The sequence below is a fragment of the Scleropages formosus genome, chromosome 18 (assembly GCF_900964775.1).
Source record: "Scleropages formosus chromosome 18, fSclFor1.1, whole genome shotgun sequence".
NCBI lineage: Eukaryota > Metazoa > Chordata > Actinopteri > Osteoglossiformes > Osteoglossidae > Scleropages > Scleropages formosus.
The window spans coordinates 7715351-7736993 of NC_041823.1; the positions used below are offsets into that span (position 1 = coordinate 7715351).

Below are 21643 nucleotides of genomic sequence, written 5' to 3' on the forward strand. Positions count from 1 at the left end.
GCAGGTAGTGTCTGGGGCCGTCATCTTGTTCTCAGGTTGCTGGTTCAAATCCGAATTGCAGAGAATTTGTCCTGTTCTGAACTGATTGCTGGATTTTTGGATATTTGAAGGCGTAAACGTGGCACTGTGTTCGGGGACAGAAACACCTCTTCATCCCCCAGCAGGATGCTCCGTGCTGGCATGCGTTTCACCCTACCCGTTTCTCCCCTCCGCAGAGTACAAGAAGGCCCGGCAGGAGATAAAGAAGAAGTCCTCCGACACGTTGAAGCTGCAGAAGAAGGCGAAGAAAGGTAAGCCGGCCCTCCGAGCAGGTTCCCGGGGCTGCGCTTTGAGGCGAGTAGATGCGGTCGCGTCCGTTCTGACGGTTACGTAATGAAAGCGTGTCCCGTGTGATTCGGCGTGCACCGCGTCCCGTCGTCGAGCGCTTCCGAACGGTACCTCCGGACGGGATCGAACGCCCACGTGTCACCGATGGGTGCGTCTCCGGCCCCGCGAGTCGCATTCGGGAATGTGTGAAATTTCCAGAGCGAAATTTGCAGCTGTTGCACAGAAGCTGCAACTATTTCAGCTCCTTGGAGATGAATGAATGAATGAATGAATTACCATAAATTAGCAGAGGACAGCAGTCATGCATCGGTAGGACTCTTCTCGTGCCTCGTGCTCAGGAATGGCATTTGGTAACTAAAACTGCACAAATCTGGTGTGTTCTCGTCGGTGAGTTGAGGAAATATTTCGAAAATGTCTGGGAAAGCTGTAAATGTAATTAAAAGGAGGAAAAAACGCCATACTTGGGAGGTGAGGTAGCACAGGGGTTACTGATGACGCCTGCAGCAGGACACCGGTTTGAATCCCGCTCCTGCTGGAGTATCCTGGAACAAATGACTTGCCCTGAACTGACGCAGTAAAAATTACCCAGCTTTACCACTTCGTAAGTCATCGTATGCTGAGCTACTTATAAGCCATACATAGATGGATTTACATTTATTCATTGAGTTGTTTTTCTCCGAATTGACGTGGTGTTAAGGTACTTACAACTGTTTACCCGTTTATATAGCTGGGTAATTTTACTGGAGCAATTTAGGGTAAGTCCCTTGCTCAAGGGTACTATAGCTGAAGGTGGGATTCGAACCTGTGACCTTTTGATCCGAAGGAAGCAGCTCTAACCGCCACGTATGTAGGGCTTGTTGTATGGCTACATTCCATCGTCTGCTGTTCCCCTCAGAGGCACCTGGTCATTAACATTTTTTTTTTTTAATAAACTTTTTGCAATGCTTACCCTGGAGAATAAACAGTATATTGCTTTTACATTGCAGGGAAATCCTGGAGGGGGGGGGGGGGGGAGATGAAATTACTCTCCTAGGAAACTTTCTAACTTGCTTGTTTTTTAATTTTTAAAGCAACCTGAAATGTTAATATTTGTTTAAATTTTGTCAGGCAGTTAGATTGCAAAATTAAGACTAATGTACGAATTCAAAGTCTTTATTACACTACTTTGTAGTGGTAAGCAGTTATGATCCTACAGTACAGTGCAGTACTGTTTTGTGGTCCAGTCCCAGTTAATTGATTCACAGTGAATTCCTTCAAACTCACATCAGGTAATGGCCAATACTTAGTAGATGAATTTATTTTATTGTCCAGATGTTGGTTCTTTCAGCTTCTGGTGGCATGATCCCCAACACACACATGTAAGATTTTATGAACCCGAGGCCAGACGCTCCTCCAGACGTGCATCAGAATGTGCTTTTTTTCAGGATGATTCTGCAGTTCTTTACCTTCAGTGATTGCAAAAAAAAAATCATCCCTTCCAGCCTGTGTGCAGGAAGTGATTTGACCCAGGAAAGCAGTGGGAATACAGGGATGTACAGTACTAGTCAAAAGTTTGAGCACACTTGCAGGAGACTTTTCATGAGTCATCTGGGTAAAAATTCTAAGTGGGAAAATGAGACTCTACGTCTTCCCAGCTCTTGTGAAGCTGGTCTTGGATATGTTGGACATCTTTTTGTTGCTTTGCTTGCGCTCTTCTGTCCAGATCATCCAATATCGGTATCGGCGTCGCCCAGGTGGACTCGCACTTTTCACTGGTACTGTCCCGAAAGAGCGTGTCTCGCGAGATGAGTGGAAGGAACACGCTTTGCATCTTTAAGTCCGACACGTATGTTTGGAGTCTCGAGGTGCTGCTGTGTGTCAGAGCTTGAACTGACTGCAATGTTTTCCTCCTTTATGGCCTTGTCTACCCCCCCGTTGCCCCAACACTGGCCCGTTCTTGCCAGCCGATGCCCTGGGTAAGTCTCTTCCCCACTCGCCTCTCTGTGGCCTTGAGACTTAGTTGAGCCATGTGCTGCGTCTGGTTGACTGACCTCCTCCTCCCCCCAAACCCCTCCAACCCCACCTCGCGCCCCCCTGTTGCCCCAGTGTTCTGCCGTGTGTTATGTTTTGTATTTGCCTCGTGTCGCAGTCCATTGCACCCTGAAGCACACCCCAGTCTATAACTGAGCCAAAAGTGCTGATCTATCTTTATTTTTAAAACCCCCTCCAGGTCTCGTTATTTCACTCCCAGTTTCTTCTCCTTTTTCGCCAGATATAAGTTGTATTCCCTCTTGTTTCCGATGGTGACATTATTTTTATAATGAAAGGAGATTGGAGTTGGAGCATCATGACATTCATTAGCAGCAGTGGCCCAATTTGGGCTCTCTGGATCGCTCCGCTTTGGGGACTTGCTGTCTCATACTCAAGCTCCTTCTCGCCTCTTTAAAAGCAAACATTATTATTATTTATCAGTAAGTAAATATTTTGAGAGTTTTGTATGCACACAGCAGGTCGTTCTCGACAGCCCGGTGCTTCATTATTTTATTCCCCTCTAAATCTGTTGGAGACAAATGAAAACTATTAAATTTGAAACTGCCTGTTTTCCTTAAGGATGTGCATTTATGCACAGATGTAAAGGCTGCCTTTGCGTTTTGCTTGAGAATCCCAGGCAGATGTCAGGAATTCTATGCAGGTTCAATGACTTAGAAGTTGCATGTTACGTGAAAGAGGTCTGAGGACAGTTGGGTGGTTAATTATTAATTTAAAGATGCAAATCTTCAGTTTTTTTTTTTTTTTTTTGTAGTATAGTTGCTCCTGCTGTGTTCTACATGGTTGAGTTGTGAAATTTTGAGGATGCAAACGTTCAGGTTTATTTTTTAATCTTACTTTTTCTTCACCTATTTTTTTTTGAGAGGGAACGTGACCTGTGTTTTCACATCCAGCCCATAGGTGTCAGTAAAACGCACGGAAGAAGAGTGCAAGTTTTACAGAATCAAACTCAATTTGAGTTTGCATCTCTTATATGGTGCTCCTGGGTTTTGGTGATGAGTCACTAGATGAAAAACACTGCACGTTTACTGATAAGTCAACCAACAGTGGGCTTTTAATAGGAGTTTGAGGAGACCTCTTTATTTTGATTTTTAAATGAGTTTCGATGTAGTTCAAAGTTGTTACAATCTGTGCTTTAGCAATGTTTAATAAAAATCTACAAAAGATGGAAATAAACTGTGTACTAAATTTTACTTGAATATACCTTGAGGGACTTCTATTTAGTTGCTTTTATCGATTGGGACTTTGCTTTTAGAATCAAATTGGTTTACAAAAAGTCTTCCAGTCCCATAAGTTGAGCAGCCAATGCACTTTCAAGTGGATCTCTGCAGTACAGTAAAACCGACCACTTAGGGGAGTGAAAGCTTTACATTTGCTCTGATGAATTTCCGTGCCCCAATTGATATTGTTCACCCTTTGCAGCACTTTGAAGTGCAAAGCCAATTTGTCACAGTCTGCAGAATCCTTCCAAGTCCATGACTCAATCTGCATTCCCTGACCTATATCCTCAAGGCATGTAGATGTTTCTCCTGGCTTCGGTAAGGGTAGTCCTACATGATCGTGACAGTTGACCATGTGCATTCCACTCCGTGGTTTTGCAGTCTGCCTTCTTTTGACAGCTTCAAGTATTTATCAAGGTGCAATAGGGTTTCTCAAGCAAAGCTTCCCTGGTTCAGTTCCTGCTTGTTAACCTCCGTTAACCCGAGTTCTGTGCTGTCTCCACAACCTACGCCACCCCCCCCCCCCCCCCTTATAGCACCTCCCACTGTAAAGCAGTGTCTTACGTTGTCATGCACAGTTCTTGAGGAAGCATTCACTGTGTGTCTTCTGTGCTGCAGAAGGAATGCTGGGGTGGGGAGGGAGTTGTCTATATAGCTGCACCCCACCCCCTCAAAGAGGTCATTGCAATGCCTTGGCAGTTAGCCGTCTGCGTGCAATGTTGTCTTGGCAAACGGCGAGACCGAGTTTGCCGTGCACCTCGCCAGCATGTGGCAACCCGGGGGATCCTCACGGGACGATGTTTTCCCTGCGTGTTGGTCCACGGGGGGGGGGGGGGTCGAGGGGAATCTGTGGCTTTGTTGTGTCTGACTGTGATTTTTTTTTTTTTTTTTTTTTTTTTTAATTGTAAGCAATAAAAGCTGAATTTGCCACTGTATGACTAGATCTGTGTGCTTTTCATATGTCTAGTTGATGTTAAACCTCAGTGTTGCAATGTTAATAGTCCGCAGTGTGGGCACAGAATACATGAACTGGGGGCAAATGTACACTAACTGGAAAATCAGGTTAGGAAGTATGTTTTTTTTTTCTTTTTTTTCCCTTTTCCCCCCCGCTTACAGAAAGTGTAATTTACAAGGTTAGCATGTCAGTCTCAGCCAGTCGAGAAGAATTTACTTGTTTAGCGCTTTCTGCATTTTTTCTCATGGTATTTCAGCCAAAAGTAGTTATTTACATCAGGGAAACAGCCATCCAGTAAAAATCCAACTGGTAAAACAAACCAGACAAATTCCTTATCCCAGTTTTCGTACATACCTCATGAAAATTTATCTTTGGGTTATGCCTTATTTTTAGCTGAGGGTTCAATGAATTAAGGGAAAGTAACTCATTTAAAAAAAAAAAAAAAAAATATATGGGACCAAATGTTGAACCAGGGGGAACCTTTTTAATCCACATCCTGAGAGCAAGGAAGAGCAACTGTCATCTGAACCATGTCAGCAACCAGAAGCCTTTGCAGCAGCTGTAATTCAGTTTAACAGTAAAGCAGCCTGTCATTTTGTGCAAGGAGCTCCCCAGTATTTAGTATAATGAGCTCCCGAGAACATATGCAAAATGCGTTCCATCTGCCTGCTCAAAATACTGTGGAAAACCAAAGCGGGCATGCCGTTCTGTGGGCAGAGTAGAATTTCACTGCTGAACTTTGAAAAGGAGGGAAATCTGCCCCGCCGCCACCCCCGGCCCTCCCCGGCCCCTGCTGATTTTAGTCCTCAACAAACTGAAGACCCAATCTTCCAGGAGCAAAATGCATCATTTCCCCAAGTGGAAGTGCTGTGTTAAAAAAAAAAAAAAACTCCCGCTGAATCGCATGATGGTCTTTCTTTGCTGCATTTGTTCTCCGCTAAAGAGATCGGATCATATCCTTCATCGAAATAATGGAAGAGAAACTGGCAGAACAAAAAAGTTTAAATGACCCAGATGCAATTTCATTCATGTTAAATTGGGAAAAGCCAAAGTCACGAAATATAGGTATCGGCTTGTTTGCCGTCGACCTCCGTTACGGGAGGACGGGAGCCGTTCCGACTGTCGGTTCGGCCGCTTTCGGAAAAGCGGAATTGCACAAGGGCGCTGAGCAGACTGAACGCCCTGCTATTATTATCCTGCGCAAACAAGCCGTGGGTCATGGCTTCAGCTCTGCGCTCCGCTTGTTCTCCCGTGGGACCATTTGTCCTTTGGGACCCTTTGCAGCCTGTTTCCCATCAGTCCCAGCTCCTGTTACGGCGACGTTTTGCCAGGGGTCGGGATGGGAGGGGTAGCGGTCAGGGGGGCCCAGAGAATATTGGCTCGAGTTACCGGAATTTTCCACTGCCCAGCCAGTAGGGGGCGCTATATGCAAAAAAGGCACCTCCGGCAGTTGGACAGCTAGCTCCTTGGGGTGATGCGGCCTGGCAGCCGCGTGTGTGACCGCATCTCTGCGCCTTCCAGGGAGGGGGGACATCCAGCCGCAGCTGGACTGCGCCATGCAGGATGTGAATGATAAGTACCTGCTGCTGGAGGAGACGGAGAAGCAGGCCGTGCGCAAGGCCCTCGTCGAGGAGAGGAGCCGCTTCTGCACCTTCGTGTCCATGCTCCGGCCCGTCGTCGTGAGTCCTCCCGCCCTCTCCTGCTTGGGATTGTGGGAAATGAATCGGCCTGATCCGTATTAACTCGGTTTGCACTCCGGTGTGTCAGCCTGCATGGAGCACTTTGAACTATTATGTATTATTCATAATGTATTAAGGTATATCACTGCTTATATATTACTCCAATCAGTTTCATGTCGGTATGTTTTTACCACTGTAGCCAGTGCGGTAATTTCACTCTGATGCTATTTGGCTGTGATGATCTGTTTCTGATAGTCGTGTTTAATGACACGTGCCCTTTGTGCCAGGATGAGGAGATCTCAATGCTAGGAGAAATCACTCATCTGCAGACCATCGCCGACGACCTCAAAGCGTTAACCATGGACCCCCATAAGCTGCCCCCTGCAAGCGAGCAGGTCAGCGAACCCTCCGCATCGACCGCACCTCTACCCGGCGGGTGGGAGTGTTCCAGTTAACGGGGAGGGCATCCTCCCCTGGCGGGTTGTGGTCTTACCCCATTCTTACTTCCAGGACCGTGTTCGTGCTTTGCTGCTTATGCGTTTTTGACTCTCAAGTACACATCAGAGTACATTAAAGGTAAATTGTGCTGGGTGTGCTTGGAGGTCAGTGCTTAGTTTCTTGGTTTGGGTGGGACGTCAGTTGACTTTGGTGCCTAAAGGCACCCAGCCCACGGTCAAACGGCAGTTTCTGGAGGTGCGAAGATCAACGGGAGAGGCGGCCGAGTTCAGCCATTTCCATTAGAGAGGTGTCCGGTTCCACCCTCCTGGAGCTCTGCCTGGGGTTTTTTCCGTCAAAAGCCCGTCTCGCGCCATCTGTAATTTACCTGCTTCTGTGTGTTCGGTCCCAGGTGATTCTCGACCTGAAAGGCTCAGACTACAACTGGTCCTACCAGACTCCGCCCTCCTCCCCCAGCACCACCATGTCCCGAAAGTCCAGTATGTGCAGGTAGGTGCTGGATTCAACCGCACGCTCAAACGCAACTCAGACAGGAGATGCTCCAATTTCCTTCCAGTGTTATTGCGCCACCATGTGGCCCCTGAATGAACTGCAGCCGCTGCTGGGAGGTGGCAAAATCGGGAGCGCAAAAGACCTAAACCACAAGTCCCAGATTACAGGCGAAAGCATTTAACAAGCAATGCCTCCAAGCAGCTGGACTTGAGGCGACATGAGAGACATCAAGCAGCAGGATTCCCCTTGGAAATATCCCCGATTTAGAGCCACAGTCGAGTTCTTGTTAAATCGCTTTACGTGGCTCATTAGAACCCGTTACTTTTTCACCTCCCGTCTGGCAGAGAGCTCACCCTCTTCTTTAAAGACATGTCCCAAGAAGGCCAGCGTAATAAAGTAATTGCAATAATTGTGCGCACCTTGAACCCCATCTTTGCTCTGCCTCTGAAGTGTCGTGATGTTTGCGGTCACGGTCCGGTTCGACACAGGTTGAATCGCGGAGGTGTTTTGCGGCTGACCAAAACCGCAAGGTGTCCTCTCCGCACCGACGGCACTGCGGTACAGTGCTGTCTTAACACGGTACACGACACTCTGCGCTGTGGATTCCACCGAACACCACAACTCCCCTCCCCTCCCCGCTTTACTGTACGTGTCCCCTCCCCTCCCCCATCCCGTCCTGCTGCCCCCCGAACTGTTTCTGGCGTGCGAAACAGTTCGACACTGTGCTGCCTGCTTTGCTTTTCTTTGCCGGAATGTTCTTTGTTAGCTGTGTTTTAAGCCGGGCCCTCCCGCGATCATGCTGCCTCGCCGCGGTAAATTGCCTGAAGTCACAGTGAGCATGGTGAATGTGCAAGTTCCCTCTTTGTATCGGTTTGTGTTACTGTGGTACTGTACTCCCTCCTTACCTTCCCCTTGTAGAGATCGAATGCAGTATCCCTTGTTTCTTTAAGTTTGAGCCATTGTGGCGGAAAAGGGCGCCGCCGTAAAGTCAGGCTCGTCTCGGGGAGGTGCAGAGAGAGATGTCGGCGCCTAGTCTGGGCTCGATCGTTCGGCTGCGCCCACGTACAGAAGTTGAACCACGGTTTTGCCCGTGCCAGGTATGCAGAGAGAGTCCGGGAGTGTACGATAGCGCAGGGTTATCGGTCTCGGTGCCGGGAGCAGATAGCCGCGGCCTGGGCCGAGAGGTCGGCGGGTCTCTAGCCGGGGTGAGGAATGCAGGGGAGCAGGAGGGGTGACCCTCCCCCCCCCCCATCTTGAACACAGACTCCAAAGCCCAGCATCACCGCTGCGCTAATGAGTCCGCGGCTCCCTGCACTGCACCCATACCCTCCTGTCGTTGGAGGGGGGAGGCAGATTTTGTCAGTTTGCTAAGAAAATTAATTCCTCCGTTGGCATTTGGTTGCGTAATAATTCCCTTTTTGCTTCCTCTAATTGAATGGTAATATTACTGTGGGTAGTACAGTGTTTAGAACCAGTGCCTTGAAGGTACCTTTGACCAAGGTACTTACCCTAAATTACTACAGTAAAAATGAAGCAGCTGTACAAACACTTTGACTTTAGAGAAAAGCTCAGTGAATTAGTTTAATAGTCAGGTCTAAAATTATCAGATGGTTAGATATTAAATAGTAACTGAGGAGCTGCTGTAGTTGCAAATAAGGTCTATAAACCGTGGGAACCTAAATTATCGACTTAACAATCAAGCGTAATGGAAGAAGATGATTTGATTACTAAATTAGGGTGTTTTTTTTTTTTAATACTGCTTGTGAAGGGATATTGACTTTTTTTTTATATATATATATATATTTCTTGCTTGTATTTGATTTAACTTTTATTTCCTTTTGCCCTGCCTTGCTGAAATCACTGCCTGCCGCATTGAGTTGTGGAGTGTTAATTGTTCCTGGTCTCCCCCGTTCTCTCCCTGCCTGTCTCCCCCTCCACCCTCCCACACACCCCGCCCCCCCCCCCTGTCTCTAACAGCAGTTTGAACAGCGTAAACAGTAGCGACTCCCGGTCCAGCGGGTCGCACTCTCACTCACCCTCCTCGCACTATCGCTACCGCAGCTCCACCCTGCCCCAGCAGGCCCCGGGCCGCCTCTCCAGCATCTCGTCCCACGACTCGGGCTTCGTCTCGCAGGACGCCTACCAGTCCAAGTCCCCCTCGCCCATGCCCCCCGAGAGCGCTCCGCAGGTACGGGGGGTGGGGTTGCATCCCGGTTTTGGGGCACGGGTGGATTGAGCAGTCTTACACACACACACACTTCTAAATGTCCGTTTAGTGTGAAACAGCTGGATTCTTTTTTCTCCACTGTCATCAAATAAGACTTTTTTTTTTTTTTTTTTTTTTTTTTCCTCCCCTGGTAAGGGATAACTTGTGCATTCATGTAGTGTAATTTTATCTTCAGAGTTGTTACAACTATGTCACCCTAGTTTCTCACACACACGCAATCTCTATAGCTGGCAGAATAGTTTTCTCCAGCAGGTATTGACTGGTGAAGTCCCGAACAGAGCAGGTGTAAAATAATTCCTCGGCATAATGAGGCCAGAAGGAGCGGGTGACGTCTTTCGGGTTCCACACAGGAACTGTTTCGCGTCTCCCTTCCAGCCTCGAGCCCGGAAAAAACTGGCCGCTTTCAAGTTCTGGCTATCATTTTACTCAAAAGTCACCTCCTTCCTTCCCCCGGAGGTCGTGAGTCATCCGCGGTCATTGTTGCGGGGGAGTTCGGTTTCACCGGGTCTCGGAGCCTCCGACCGGCGCTCCCGCACTTCTCTGCACGGCACTGGAACGAGTCGCCGTGTTTTGCGCTCCGTTTTACCGCTGCCGGTCCCTCTCTAATGCTTCCACCAATGGCTTCATAGCTGCCTGCTTCTGCGTGCCCTTCTGAACCAAACGCGTAGCTGGCACGTAGTGGGACGGCTCTACGCTCCAACACACCGCTCTTCAACGCCGACTGCTCGTTGCATTTGCACCGGTGTGCGTTGGTCTGCTGTCCTCCTCAAAGCTCAAAGCATAACACCTTGTTCTTTCTCTCCTCTCCCCTTTTTTTTTTTTTCTTTTTCTATCTGTGTATGCATCTTGGTGCTGTGCTTTGCGTATGTGTGCGCGTCTGTCTGTCTGTCCCTTATAACCACATCTTTATAAAAAAAAAAAAAAAAAAAAAAAATCTGTACTTTTCACTGCATGTGCTGTTTCTTTATGGTGTGCGTGTGTGCGTCAGGCCTCCTCCAGCTCTGCTTCCTCGGACGCCTCTGAGACCTGCCAGTCGGTCAGCGAGTGCAGCTCGCCCACCTCCGTCAGCTCCGGCTCCACCATGGGCGGGGCCCTGGCCTCGGCCGAAAAGGTGAAGGCACGACCCCCCCCGCCCCAAGCCCACGCTGAGCTCCTATAGGACCTGCTGTACCCCCCACCCCGCGCTATTACAGCCCCACAGTCAACTATTCACACATCATTCGTTGCTCATGCTGCACATGTCGATGTGTCCTTCATACTGAGACCTGTGTTCTCTTATGTTCATTTTCAATATCCCTCCAATTTTCTTTTTTAATTTTATTTACATTATATTTGTGTTAATATTTTATTGGCATTTTTTGCAGCTGTGCTTGTTTTTGTTTGACTATATATTTAATTTCTCAATTTTGTGTTTTCTCTGGGTTTTTTTTTTTTTAATCATCCATGCATGTCGTAGCTGTCAAACGGGTTCGACCATCACGCGCCCAGTGAGCCTCCCTACCTGGCTGGAGTGGGGCATGGGGGGCCCTTCCTCTTTTTCCCACTTCCATCCTCCTCTGCCCCTTCCACCATCTGTTCACGGGCATGGTCTCGACCAAGCTCCGCCCTGCTCCCTGACTACCCCCCGTATTGCACCCTGGGCCCGGGCATGGTGCCCTCCTCCAAAGTCCCCAGCTGGAAGGTTTGTCTAATCCTCCTCAGGTCACTGTTCTCCTCACTCCTTCCCACACCCCTTCCTCCATGACTGATAAAACATATAGACAAGTTGGCTTTGCTTTCAGTACAGCCTCATCAGTGCACATATTCAACTACAGGCTCATCCAGTTAGAGCAGCAGCAGCAATCCCAGGATGCACTGGCTGTATGGCATGTGTGGTCTGGTGTGTGTCCTCTGGATGTGAGATGTCAGAAGATACACTGGCTCCTCATCTTACAAACACAGCTGGGATCATTTGGGGTTACTACTAGGCCACAATCAATAAAAGTTCATTAATCCAGACATCCCTCAGTCCATTCACTGGGCAGCTTCTGTAAAAAAAAAAAAAAAATCTCAGCTATAGCGATAATTAAAAAAAAAAAAAAAAAAAAAAAACTTAATGTTGTTCATTAGTGTGCCCTACACTGAAATTAAAACTGAAAATAAAAATTACCTTCCACAAAATTCAGATTGTGGATTGTCGACCAATTCATCCCATAATCACGTGCAATGTTTTCAATCTTATTGATCACCAACACTGACAAACGCCGGACATGAGTTGTAAACTCAGCACCTGGGTGGTGCGAGACGACGTGGGCTCGATCCCCGCTCAGTCTGTGGAGTTGGCATGTTTTCCCGTGTCTGCGTGGTTTTCCTGCAGGTGCTCTGGTTTCCTCCCACACTCCAAAGACATGCTGTTCAGGTTCCCCCACAGTGTGTGAGTGACAGTGTTTTCCACTGATGTATGGATGAGTGACCCAGTGTAAGTAGTGTATCTAGCAGTGTAAGTCACCATGGTGAATGGCGTGTGTGGGCTGATAACACTACATAGTTTGGAAGTCACTTTGGAGAAAAGTGTTTGCTAAACAAATGTAAACACTGAGTGGAATTCAGGCTGTCCCCACACTCCTACCGTTTGGTTGCATCGTACTGCCTCCTACTGGCTGAATGCATCAACACAGGTTGTGTCCACTCTGTAGAATAATGTAGAAATAGGTATTTGGGGCAAAAATGAGGAAATGTTACCTTGTTCAGAAATGCGTAACAGCGGTTTGTGAAAAGAGAAGCCGCTGTACTCGACGTTCCCGCTGCTGTGCCTTCTGACTAGTCGGCTTGCGCTGCTTCTTCTGCGCTTTGTGCTCTGAATCCGCGATTTCGCCATACAGTAGTTGAATAGTCACTAATTAATCCCAGGAGAACGACCATAACAGGAACTGATTTGTCGGTAGTTATTGCTGAACCGCAGATGCGGCCTCTGGGACCTTTCGCGGGACTAGGAGGGCAGGAAATGTGTTTTCTATCACCCTTGTTAAGCGCATTCAGCGATGGGAGCGCCCCGACATTCAGCCTGAGTAGAAGGAAGAAAAATTATCCGCATGTGAGTCACATGGAGTACGGGCCTGCGGAACAGAAAAAGTAAATCTGTTCCCATTTGAAGTGTCCCCCCCCCCCCCCCCTTTTATTTATTTACTTTTTAAATACTACTGAAAATGTTGGCCTGGGAATTCTTAAAATAATCCAATCATATAATTTCTAAGCTTTTTCCTGGTGTTGAATTGTGGGGAAAGGACCGGTAATTGATCGTGTCCTGGGCGCGTTGTTTTTGATCGGTGACCCATGTGCACGCGCCCCCCACAGGACTGGGCAAAACCGGGACCTTACGACCAGCCGGTGGCGAACACGCTGAGGAGGAGCAAGGAGCGGCGCGAGGCTCCGGAGCAGAGCACCGCGGCACCACCGCAGGCGGGAGGGGGCGCCACCGCTTGGGACGAACCCCAGAAGGCCAGGAGTGCAACCACACCCACCGCCCTCATGGTGAGACAGGCCATTGCATGACCTCAGTCGTGTGACCAAAGCACCGCGGTAAAGATGATGGGACAAGCGTAACAGTTCTAGCGCATTACTGACATAATGGGTGCCGAAATCCTCTCTGAATATAGTCGTTTAGAATAAAAAAAAGTTGACAGCGCTCACTGAAATCTGCCCTAGAAGAATGCGTTTCGGCCACGTGCACAAACAGTCACTTCCCCACGCTGTCGATTGTAACGATCCGTTATGCCCTATGGATGTTGGCAGCTTATATGGTAACGTACCACATGAATGCGGTTTAGAAGCGCTGGAACGCTCCCTGACAAACGCGCAGTACCGTCGTCACCTGCCACTGTGTATCTGTTAGATGTCTCATCCTTTCAAAAAATTGCTTGCTTTCTGAAGACGAATCAATGCATCGTTTGAATTAACTTGACAAGTTTGAGGCTGCTGTCTCCTTTAGTATAAATAAGTTGAAAATATCAGTATTGGAATGTTTCTGCTGTTGGTTTGACTCAGTGATGGGAGATTGACGTTGTGCTTGTGGGGAAGGGAGGGGACGTGGAGGCCCACGAGGAGCTCGCCCTCGTCCTGTCGCGGGGGCTGCAGCTGGACCCCCAGCGTTCCAGCCGGGACTCCCTGCAGGGGTCCAGCGGCTACAGCACCCAAACCACCACGCCGTGCTGCTCCGAGGATACGATCCCCTCCCAAGGTAGGCGCACCCAAACGCACGATCGCAATATTGCTGCCTGGATTTGGTGCGCTAGTCTATATCGGAGCACCCATAAAGACATCGGAGAAGGTTCACGGAAAATTCCTGTGTTTCAGTGAGTGACTATGACTACTACTCGGTGAGTGGGGAGCAGGAGGTGGACCAGCAGGACTTTGACAAGTCCTCCACCATCCCGCGCAACAGCGACATCGGCCAGTCGTACCGCAAGATGTTCCAGGCAAAGCGTCCGGCGTCCACGGCTGGCCTGCCCTCCACAGGGGGACCAGTCATCGTCACCCCGGGTGTGGCCACCATCCGCCGCACGCCCTCCACCAAGCCGTCGGTGCGGCGGGGACCCGGCGCCGGCGGCCCCATCCCCATCAAGACGCCCGTTATCCCGGTGAAGACTCCCACGGTGCCTGACCTGCCAGGGGGCGGGGCAGAGGAAAGCGACGAGCCTCTGAGCCCCGAGTCCCCTGGGTCAGGTGGGGAGGGTGACCAGGTGGGTGTCCTGCCTTCAGCCTCCTGGAGTGGCCAGGCTTCAACCAACCCCCCAGGGCCGCTGCCCCAGCCCGGGGCCCCTGAGGGTGACGGCGGCGCGTTAGAGGACGTGGAGGTTTTGGAGGAGCCAGACTCTGTCGACGCTCAGGGAGACAACATGCTGCTGGCCATTCGCCGGGGCGTGAAGCTGAAGAAGACGACCACCAATGACCGTTCGGCACCGCGCATCGCCTGAGAGCGCTGCCGAGAGTAGTGCGCGCACTCGCACGTTCTCCCATATGCTTCAGTATTCGGCGCGTGCCGCGTGAAGGCAGCATCCATTCCAGTACCCTTTGGAGGAAGAACAGTTCTGTGTCATTCGTTTATTTTTTCAGATGTAGGGAGGTGAGCAATTTATATTTTTGAAATGAAAAGATGAGTCAGATGCGGGGGGGGAAAAATGTAAATACGCGAGCGGTTTTTCGTCGTTCTTATTCTAGTTCTGCCTCGACTTCCTCCCTGCGCTTTCATTTTAATGGAAAAGAACTTTTTGTGAACTTAGATTTTTCCAGCCGTGTCAGTATATGACCCTCGTAGGTGTGCCTTCCCATCCTGTCCTCGAACCGCATTATGGTCCAGCTCAGTAGCATGGTGCACTCTAGCACAAAGGTGACATGGTTAGCAATATAAAGTATGGGTGGTGATGTACTAGTATTAATTGAGTACATTTCCAGCTCACTGGTGCATGCCGTGACTATAAAAGATGTTTGAAACACGAATATGTAAAAACCGAAGAGCCGTCCACTACAAGCTGAAAAAAGTGGTGCTTTAACAAGCCGTGTTGAATTATGTCACTGTTTTGATACTAGTATCGCTACTGATTTAATTTTCCTCCTCTTTTTTTCCCTTCTGGAATCGCAAGCAGTCACGTGCATGCAGCCTTAACGGCTCTTGATGGTTCATTTTCATGGAAATGCTGTAAAAAGCTGTTTCTTTTATTAAAAGTTGTTTTTTTAAGCATCATCGAAATCAGATACATGGAAACATAGCAAAGAGGTCGAGTATGTACAAAACTGTAAATACTGAATGGTTGCAACAGGCTTAATTTATTCTTTATGTAACCCTTCTGCTTTATTCCTCAGAACATATACTTTCATCTGTGTCTTTTATATATATCTCCTGCATTAATATATATCCACTGGACTAATGAGGTCCTGTGCTCTCATTTAACTGCAATTTGTGTGAGCAGACAACACATTTTTCGTCTGCGGTGGGGCTGATGTTCTCTCGTTCTCCTCTAGGGGCAGCAGAGAGCTCATGCGTTACACAAGGTTAACGATTCACGAGTTGTTAAAAGGAGATATTTTCTTATGATATTTTCCTCTGAGATGAAGTGCGACTAGCCCCATAGTGCTGAACAAGATATATTCTTTAAGACCAGGAGGATCATGGTTTCGCAGCTGTTGAAACTGAGTTTGACAAAACAGTTTTAAAATCCTTAAGCATTTCAAACCATTACCTCTAGTTTCAATGCCTCACCTTTTTTTATAGGAAAAGGTATATTTGCAATATTAAACATTTTTTGTTCAATAGATTTCCGCATCAAAATCAGAAAATAGGAACACTGCCTCTGTCCAATGTGAACGTTATACAAGTTGTACAGTCGGTATATCGCATAGCTAACAATACCATTCATTTTTTGTATCAGTGCAAGGTCTAGTTCAGTTTCGTTCTCCAGTTTTAGGTCTGAGAAATGGTTTCAAAATAATACTTTGTTCCATCCAGGAAAAAAAAAAATTCTCAAACATATTTAGTAGCTGATGCAATGAGCATATGATGCTAAACACTACATGTGGTTACTGTCTCATTACCAAACTGTTTTGATATTGTACGTGTAAAAACCTTTAGTTGTAATAACGCTGTACTTCAGCATACAGCCATTGTTTAGATATTTAACTTCAAAACATATCGTAGACATTTTTTTAAATTGCCAAATTTTATGTATCAGAATGTGTAAATGGTGTTTTTGCATATTGTAAAGGCAGACACAAAAATACTAGACTTTGTTCCTAATAATTTAGTCAATAGTTTGTACTGAGAGTTGACCTCTTTCCATGTGCAGTTTCCCACCGGCTGTAAATTGGTTTGTTTCCTTCTCCTGTGTAACTATTGCTTCAGCCTATATTAAAGATGATAGAGAGTCATTGGCTTAGCTTTATTTTTCCCCATCTAGGACCTATACACCCATCTTTAAATTTTTGCATTAAGCATTCTACAGTTTCATGTCATAGCAGCAGGTTGTGTGTTGCGCAGAGCTGTCTCGCACTCAGGAGGATGCGGGCTCAAATTGCTGATGCGGTAATACCTGAGAGCAAGATGCTTATCCAGCTATGTAAAGAGGTGAATAACCGGTTTGTTGCTAGATGACTGACAAATGCTTCACTGAAAATACATAGACCTTTAATGACATTAGCTATAGTGCTCACATAATGGATCCAGCAACTGGCTCACCAGTTCAGACATGCAGTGCTTAAAGTTCTATTTAAGAAAGAAAGAAAGAAAAAAAAAAAAACAGGTGGATGAGGAATTGAGCAGCAAAAGTTTCAGAATGTTGTGGCAATAATTTAAATCAGACTTTCACATTCTTTCAGCTACAGTGCAAGTTGTGTAATGATAAACTAATGAACACCCTTTGTCTTGATTCAGGGATATTTTATTGTTTTTGAGTCATTTCCTCAAAGTGAATACCCATCCTGCTGTATAATCTGGCTATACCACTTAGCTATGTTGCAGTGTCTCAGAGAGGACGCTCCCTTGGACGGGTGACATACTGCCACCAAAAAGGTGGGAGGTCACCCTCCCTGCGAGCTGGGGGTAGGGCCTCGCTCTTGGGTCCATCTGCAGGGGTTTCCTCTGCCAGCTGCTGGACCTGCAACCCAACCAGGAATGTGATTAGATTTCCCCCTAGTAATATAGAACAAACAGATGAAGCAGCTCAGTTAACTGACCACAGAATCCACCAGATACAAACCTCTCTGTCCCAGCTCTTCTCCCGCAGCTTCTTCCACTGCTCTCTCTTGGCAAAATAGTCAGGATACATGGCTTTCTCTGAGGGATGCCAGTAATCCAGAGCCCATTCAGGGACCTGAGCGGCAACAAGATGTTTATCAAACAAGAGGTAGGCAACACTGCCTTAAGGTTTGCATGAAGTTGTCATTCCAACATTAAATTAAACATATTGCTTGGAATGAAACTGCTTTACCCTTCAACTCTGAATTGGCTATTTGTAAATGAGGTTTTCTGGCAGTAGGACTAAACCAGCTAAAAACAACCTGTAGTGCTGAATATCACAGGAGTAGGGAGTGGTGAATTGTGGCCGCCCTACCTTGTAGCATTCATATCTCTCATACGATGTTCCTCCAGGAGAGTCTGGAAAGAGGTAAGGCTGGGGATGCTGGTTGGCCCAGAATTCCTCCTCTCCTGCTTTCAGCATCAGTGTGGCTTTAACCATGTCCTTCTCATTCTTGTTTGCATCAAAACGTGCTCGTAACAAACAAGCATAGAAGCGATACTTGTCCCTGTAAAAGTCATAGTGCAATGAAATGGAACTAATGTACAACACAAAGCTGACTGGCAGATGCACCATACTTAGGGGGCAGGTAAATATCCTACAATGACTACAAAACTACTACCGGGGTAGTAGCATATGAAAATTCCTAGAACATTCATTAGTAACTGTTTCTCCAGTGCAAGGCTGCATGTTCTAGAGCCTCTTCTAGAAGCACAGGGTGCAAAACAGGTTACACCCTGACTGGGACACCTGTCCATCACAGGGAAATGACCCAGTGCAGGCAATTTAGTCATCAATTCACCCAAAACATCTGCCACTGGACTGTGGAGAGAAACCGGGAATAAACTCATGGGGAGAGCATGACAACACTGCACAGAGAGTCAAATTCTAACCTACATCCAGGAGCTGGGAGGTACCAGTGCTACATACTGTGCCATTCAATTTTCATATAGTCTGTCTTGTGATGGAACTGATACTTTTGTCAGAATACCAAAGCTATGAAGTTTTTTTTTTTTTTTTTTTAAAAATTCCATATTCAGATGGGTTCCAGGACCTATAATAGGAGACATAACTCTGGTTTACCAAAAAAAAAAAAAATTACTGATTACATTAAGTCAGTAACTGCCTTGTAGTGGCATGGGTGAGACACAAAATCATGTGCTACCTGCTGTCCTTTCCCTCAAGTCTTCAGTCATAAACTGAACCTCAATACATTAGTTTCTGTAGATTAAAAGAAAGAGTGACGTGTAAGACTAATAATTTAATTTGTAGAATGATTCCAGACACTACCTGCAGTTTACTTGAGATAGTGAAACAAACCCAGACAAACAGCAGCCCTACCATAACACTCATGTTCACGGCTTTCCAATAAATCACAATACCACAATTTATCAGCACTCAACACCTCTTATCGAGACTGATCACACATTAGAGACAGCAAATGGTGTGTTAAAATCCTTTTGATTTAAGACATGTTTCCAGGTTTCAGCTATCTTCAGTGCAGAAAGCACAGGCTGCATGTAAATATGAACTATTCCCAATTAAAAGTCTTGACATCCATACATCAGCGGAACACACACTCTCTGTCACTGAACTGTGTGAGTGACAGAGAGAGTGTATTTGTGTTCCACTGATGTATGGATGAGTGACCCCGTGTAAGTAGTGTATCTAGCAGTGTAAGTCCCCACAGTGAATATAGGGTGTGTGGGCTCATAACACTACATAGATTTCTTCATTGGAGGAAGTCACTTTGAGAAAAGCATCTGCTAAATAAATAAATAAATGTAAGTCACAGCTGAGAAACATTGGCAGTGGATGTTTGCTTGTACAACCCAAGAAGACTTCATTTTACAGCAACAAGAGCTGTATTAGTTTGGTTAAACATCTGAGAAATATGAAGAACCCTATCATATCCAACCAACCTAAGCTGTTACAAACATGTTACATGATGGCATCACGAGACTAATAAACACGCGTGACGCTGTGATATCGCTTTAGAGCATAAAAAAAAGCACAAAAAAATGACATAGCTTGCTTGAAAGTGATCTCTAACTGAAACTGGCACACTTTTCATTGAATAATTTCTGCGTTGAGGTAACGGTAAGTGATTCGTAGCACGCGGGCATGCAGTAAGCTGGAGAAATGAGAAAATAAAAACGTATTACTACTACTTCAATGCTGTCTGTATGTTAGTATCGCTTAAAGACAGGTTGATGATAATAATAATAGTGCGTTTTGCAGATCCGGCATGACGTAGTAGTTAGCTAGCAGCTACTGAGCTAGCCAACAAGCTAACTCAGGAGTCAATACCAACTAATCACACAGAAATACACACACTACAGTAACACGCTTGCTTTATATTAACAACCGCACTCTGATTTGAACATTGATAGTAGTCCATTTAAACAATCATCACAGTTTTATCGAAATTATTAGACGGTGACATTGATTGATTGAGACACTTCATAATACACACAACAGAGTTAGTTAGCTAGAATGCAGAGTGTCAAGAAGGAACACTGATATTTGCAGGCGGTACTGTCCAGAAATCTGTTCCGTACCATAACAAACCATCCTTACCTGAAAATACACCATGACTCAAGGTGTCTCAGGGACTTTTTATAAAGCCGGAGGACCTTCTGTTGATGTGTCAGATACGCTGAGGCCATTTCGCCCGGCGGTACCGACACAATTCACCTTCAGTAGGCGCATGCGCATAAAATGAGACGCGCTGACGCGATTTACAAACACCACGCATGCGCACAATTCACACCTTTCCGACGCGCATTAAACGCGCATGCGTACAAATTACTCCGCTCACGTTTTACAGACGCGGTCGAGGGTAGTGTCTTAAACTTCTCCACGTGTCTGACAATATGAACGTTTACATCACTCGCGTGGAAGTATTGTGTTTATCAACATATATCGATCATGTTATTTCACAAATTGGCAAGGAAAGGTATTTTGTTGAAGTAGTTCACGTTAAATTTCACTCAGTGGTACGATAGAAGTCCTCCAAGGACACACCCTTGAACCGGCGACTTTAGTTTCCACGTCCCTATTTAACGCACTGCCTGGTTGATGCTGGAGGATACAGTCCATCACTGCTGCATCTGTCTGGGGCTTGATGGTGGAGTTTGTCCAGGAGTTTCAGTGGCTGGAAGCCCTGATTTGGGGCCTTCTGCCACTGCTTTTTGCAAACAGGTAGACAATGGTGACAATCTGTTCATAGCCAGAAGTCAAGGGCAGCCGGCTGTGCAGCATCAAGGGTGTGCGCGCAATCTGCTACTAGGAGTTTGCAGCATTGGCATGTACCACACCCTGGGATTGTTGTGTCCATAACCTGGGTCTGCACATCCAGAGCATCTGTACCACATGGCACTAGGTCAACATCGAGGCTTTTCCCAATGGTCTCACCAGCCCGGAAGAGAAACTTGTGGCGGACAAACGCAGCATGGAGTAGGACTGAAGCAAGTGCTATGCCTGCAGAAGAAGTGGATGATATTAACAACGGCACTGGCTCCAGTTTACTGTTTTTTTATGAGCGGTAACCCTAAAGAGGATTTTAACACACTTGTACTAAGGAAATGCCGGCCGAGAGACACATGCCAATGATTTAATAATTAATTTCTGAGGTAGCTTAAAAGATATTTTTATCATACTTCCCCATTTGTAAAACAAGCCATGAGGCAAATACTACCATATTCTGCATATTTTGGTCCTTTTACTGTTGGTAGGTCGATGACATCAGAATTGGTACATCTACAACTTTAAATGTACCATATTACATTTATCTAACACTTTTTTTCTCCAAGGCAACTGACAGTGTTAAGCTACTTTATAATTATTTACCCATTTATACAGCTGGGTAATTTTTACTGCAGCAGTTGAGGGTAAGTACTTTGCTCAAAGGAACTACAGCCAAAGGTGAGATTCAAACCTGTGACCTTTGGATCCACCATATGTGCTCTTTACCACTTAGAGTATTTGCTCTTTAAAATAGAAAAGGTTAAATACAGAAAACACAATTGCATAAATAAGAAAAAAAATAATTTACTTGTGCGAATAAGAACAATCAGGCAACCTCCCCCCACCCCCACAGTTAAAAAGCTATTAAATGAGATGAAATAAGAAATGGTTATATATTCTCTGTCTTAATGAGCTGTTACATATGCATACAATCCAATTTGGGGGATTTTCAGTTTGTCTTTTGAGTTAAACACAGAATTTTGCGTTTAGTTGAAAAGACATTCTGTGAGATAAATGTGCCGCTGAAAAAATGTTAAATTCATCGGAACATTTTAGAGACGTTATTGATACTGAATGAATGAATGAATGAATGAATGAATGAATACCCCGTACCTCGCAGGTATCACTATTAGTGGGCCGTTAGGTGGCAGTCTTACCTAAAGAAAACCAGTAAAAACAACAACAACAATAATAATAAAATTAACTGAATGTTAATTTTCAAGGAACTATTTTTTTGCTTAAAG

General features: G+C 46.2%; 2 protein-coding genes across 8 annotated transcripts in view; one reads left to right on the forward strand and one right to left on the reverse strand.

Moving 5' to 3' along the window:
* The window catches only part of LOC108940657 (protein MTSS 1-like), a 52931-nt gene extending 37444 nt beyond the window's left edge, over positions 1-15487 (forward strand). The window contains exons 6-16 of one of the 7 annotated variants that reach the window (XM_029246086.1): positions 216-290; positions 2271-2282; positions 6052-6209; positions 6497-6604; positions 7057-7154; positions 9135-9345; positions 10373-10495; positions 10841-11065; positions 12718-12894; positions 13441-13600; positions 13717-15487. In XM_029246086.1, the coding sequence (XP_029101919.1) occupies positions 216-290; positions 2271-2282; positions 6052-6209; positions 6497-6604; positions 7057-7154; positions 9135-9345; positions 10373-10495; positions 10841-11065; positions 12718-12894; positions 13441-13600; positions 13717-14336 (1967 nt within the window). In that variant the 3' untranslated portion in view covers positions 14337-15487. The remainder of the gene's footprint in view (positions 1-215; positions 291-2270; positions 2283-6051; positions 6210-6496; positions 6605-7056; positions 7155-9134; positions 9346-10372; positions 10496-10840; positions 11066-12717; positions 12895-13440; positions 13601-13716) is intronic. The other 6 variants (XM_029246088.1, XM_029246091.1, XM_029246087.1 and 3 more) reach the window with 6 other exon arrangements.
* Positions 15488-16769: 1282 nt separating this feature from the next.
* On the reverse strand, positions 16770-19859 carry ndufb9 (NADH:ubiquinone oxidoreductase subunit B9). Its single transcript, XM_018762944.1, has 4 exons — positions 19731-19859; positions 17466-17658; positions 17112-17225; positions 16770-17009 (listed from the first exon to the last, which is right to left on the reverse strand). The coding sequence occupies exons 1-4, from the start codon at positions 19817-19819 to the stop codon at positions 16878-16880; spliced, it is 528 nt and encodes a 175-aa protein (XP_018618460.1). The 5' UTR covers positions 19820-19859; the 3' UTR covers positions 16770-16877.
* Between the last annotated feature and the right edge of the window lie 1784 nt (positions 19860-21643).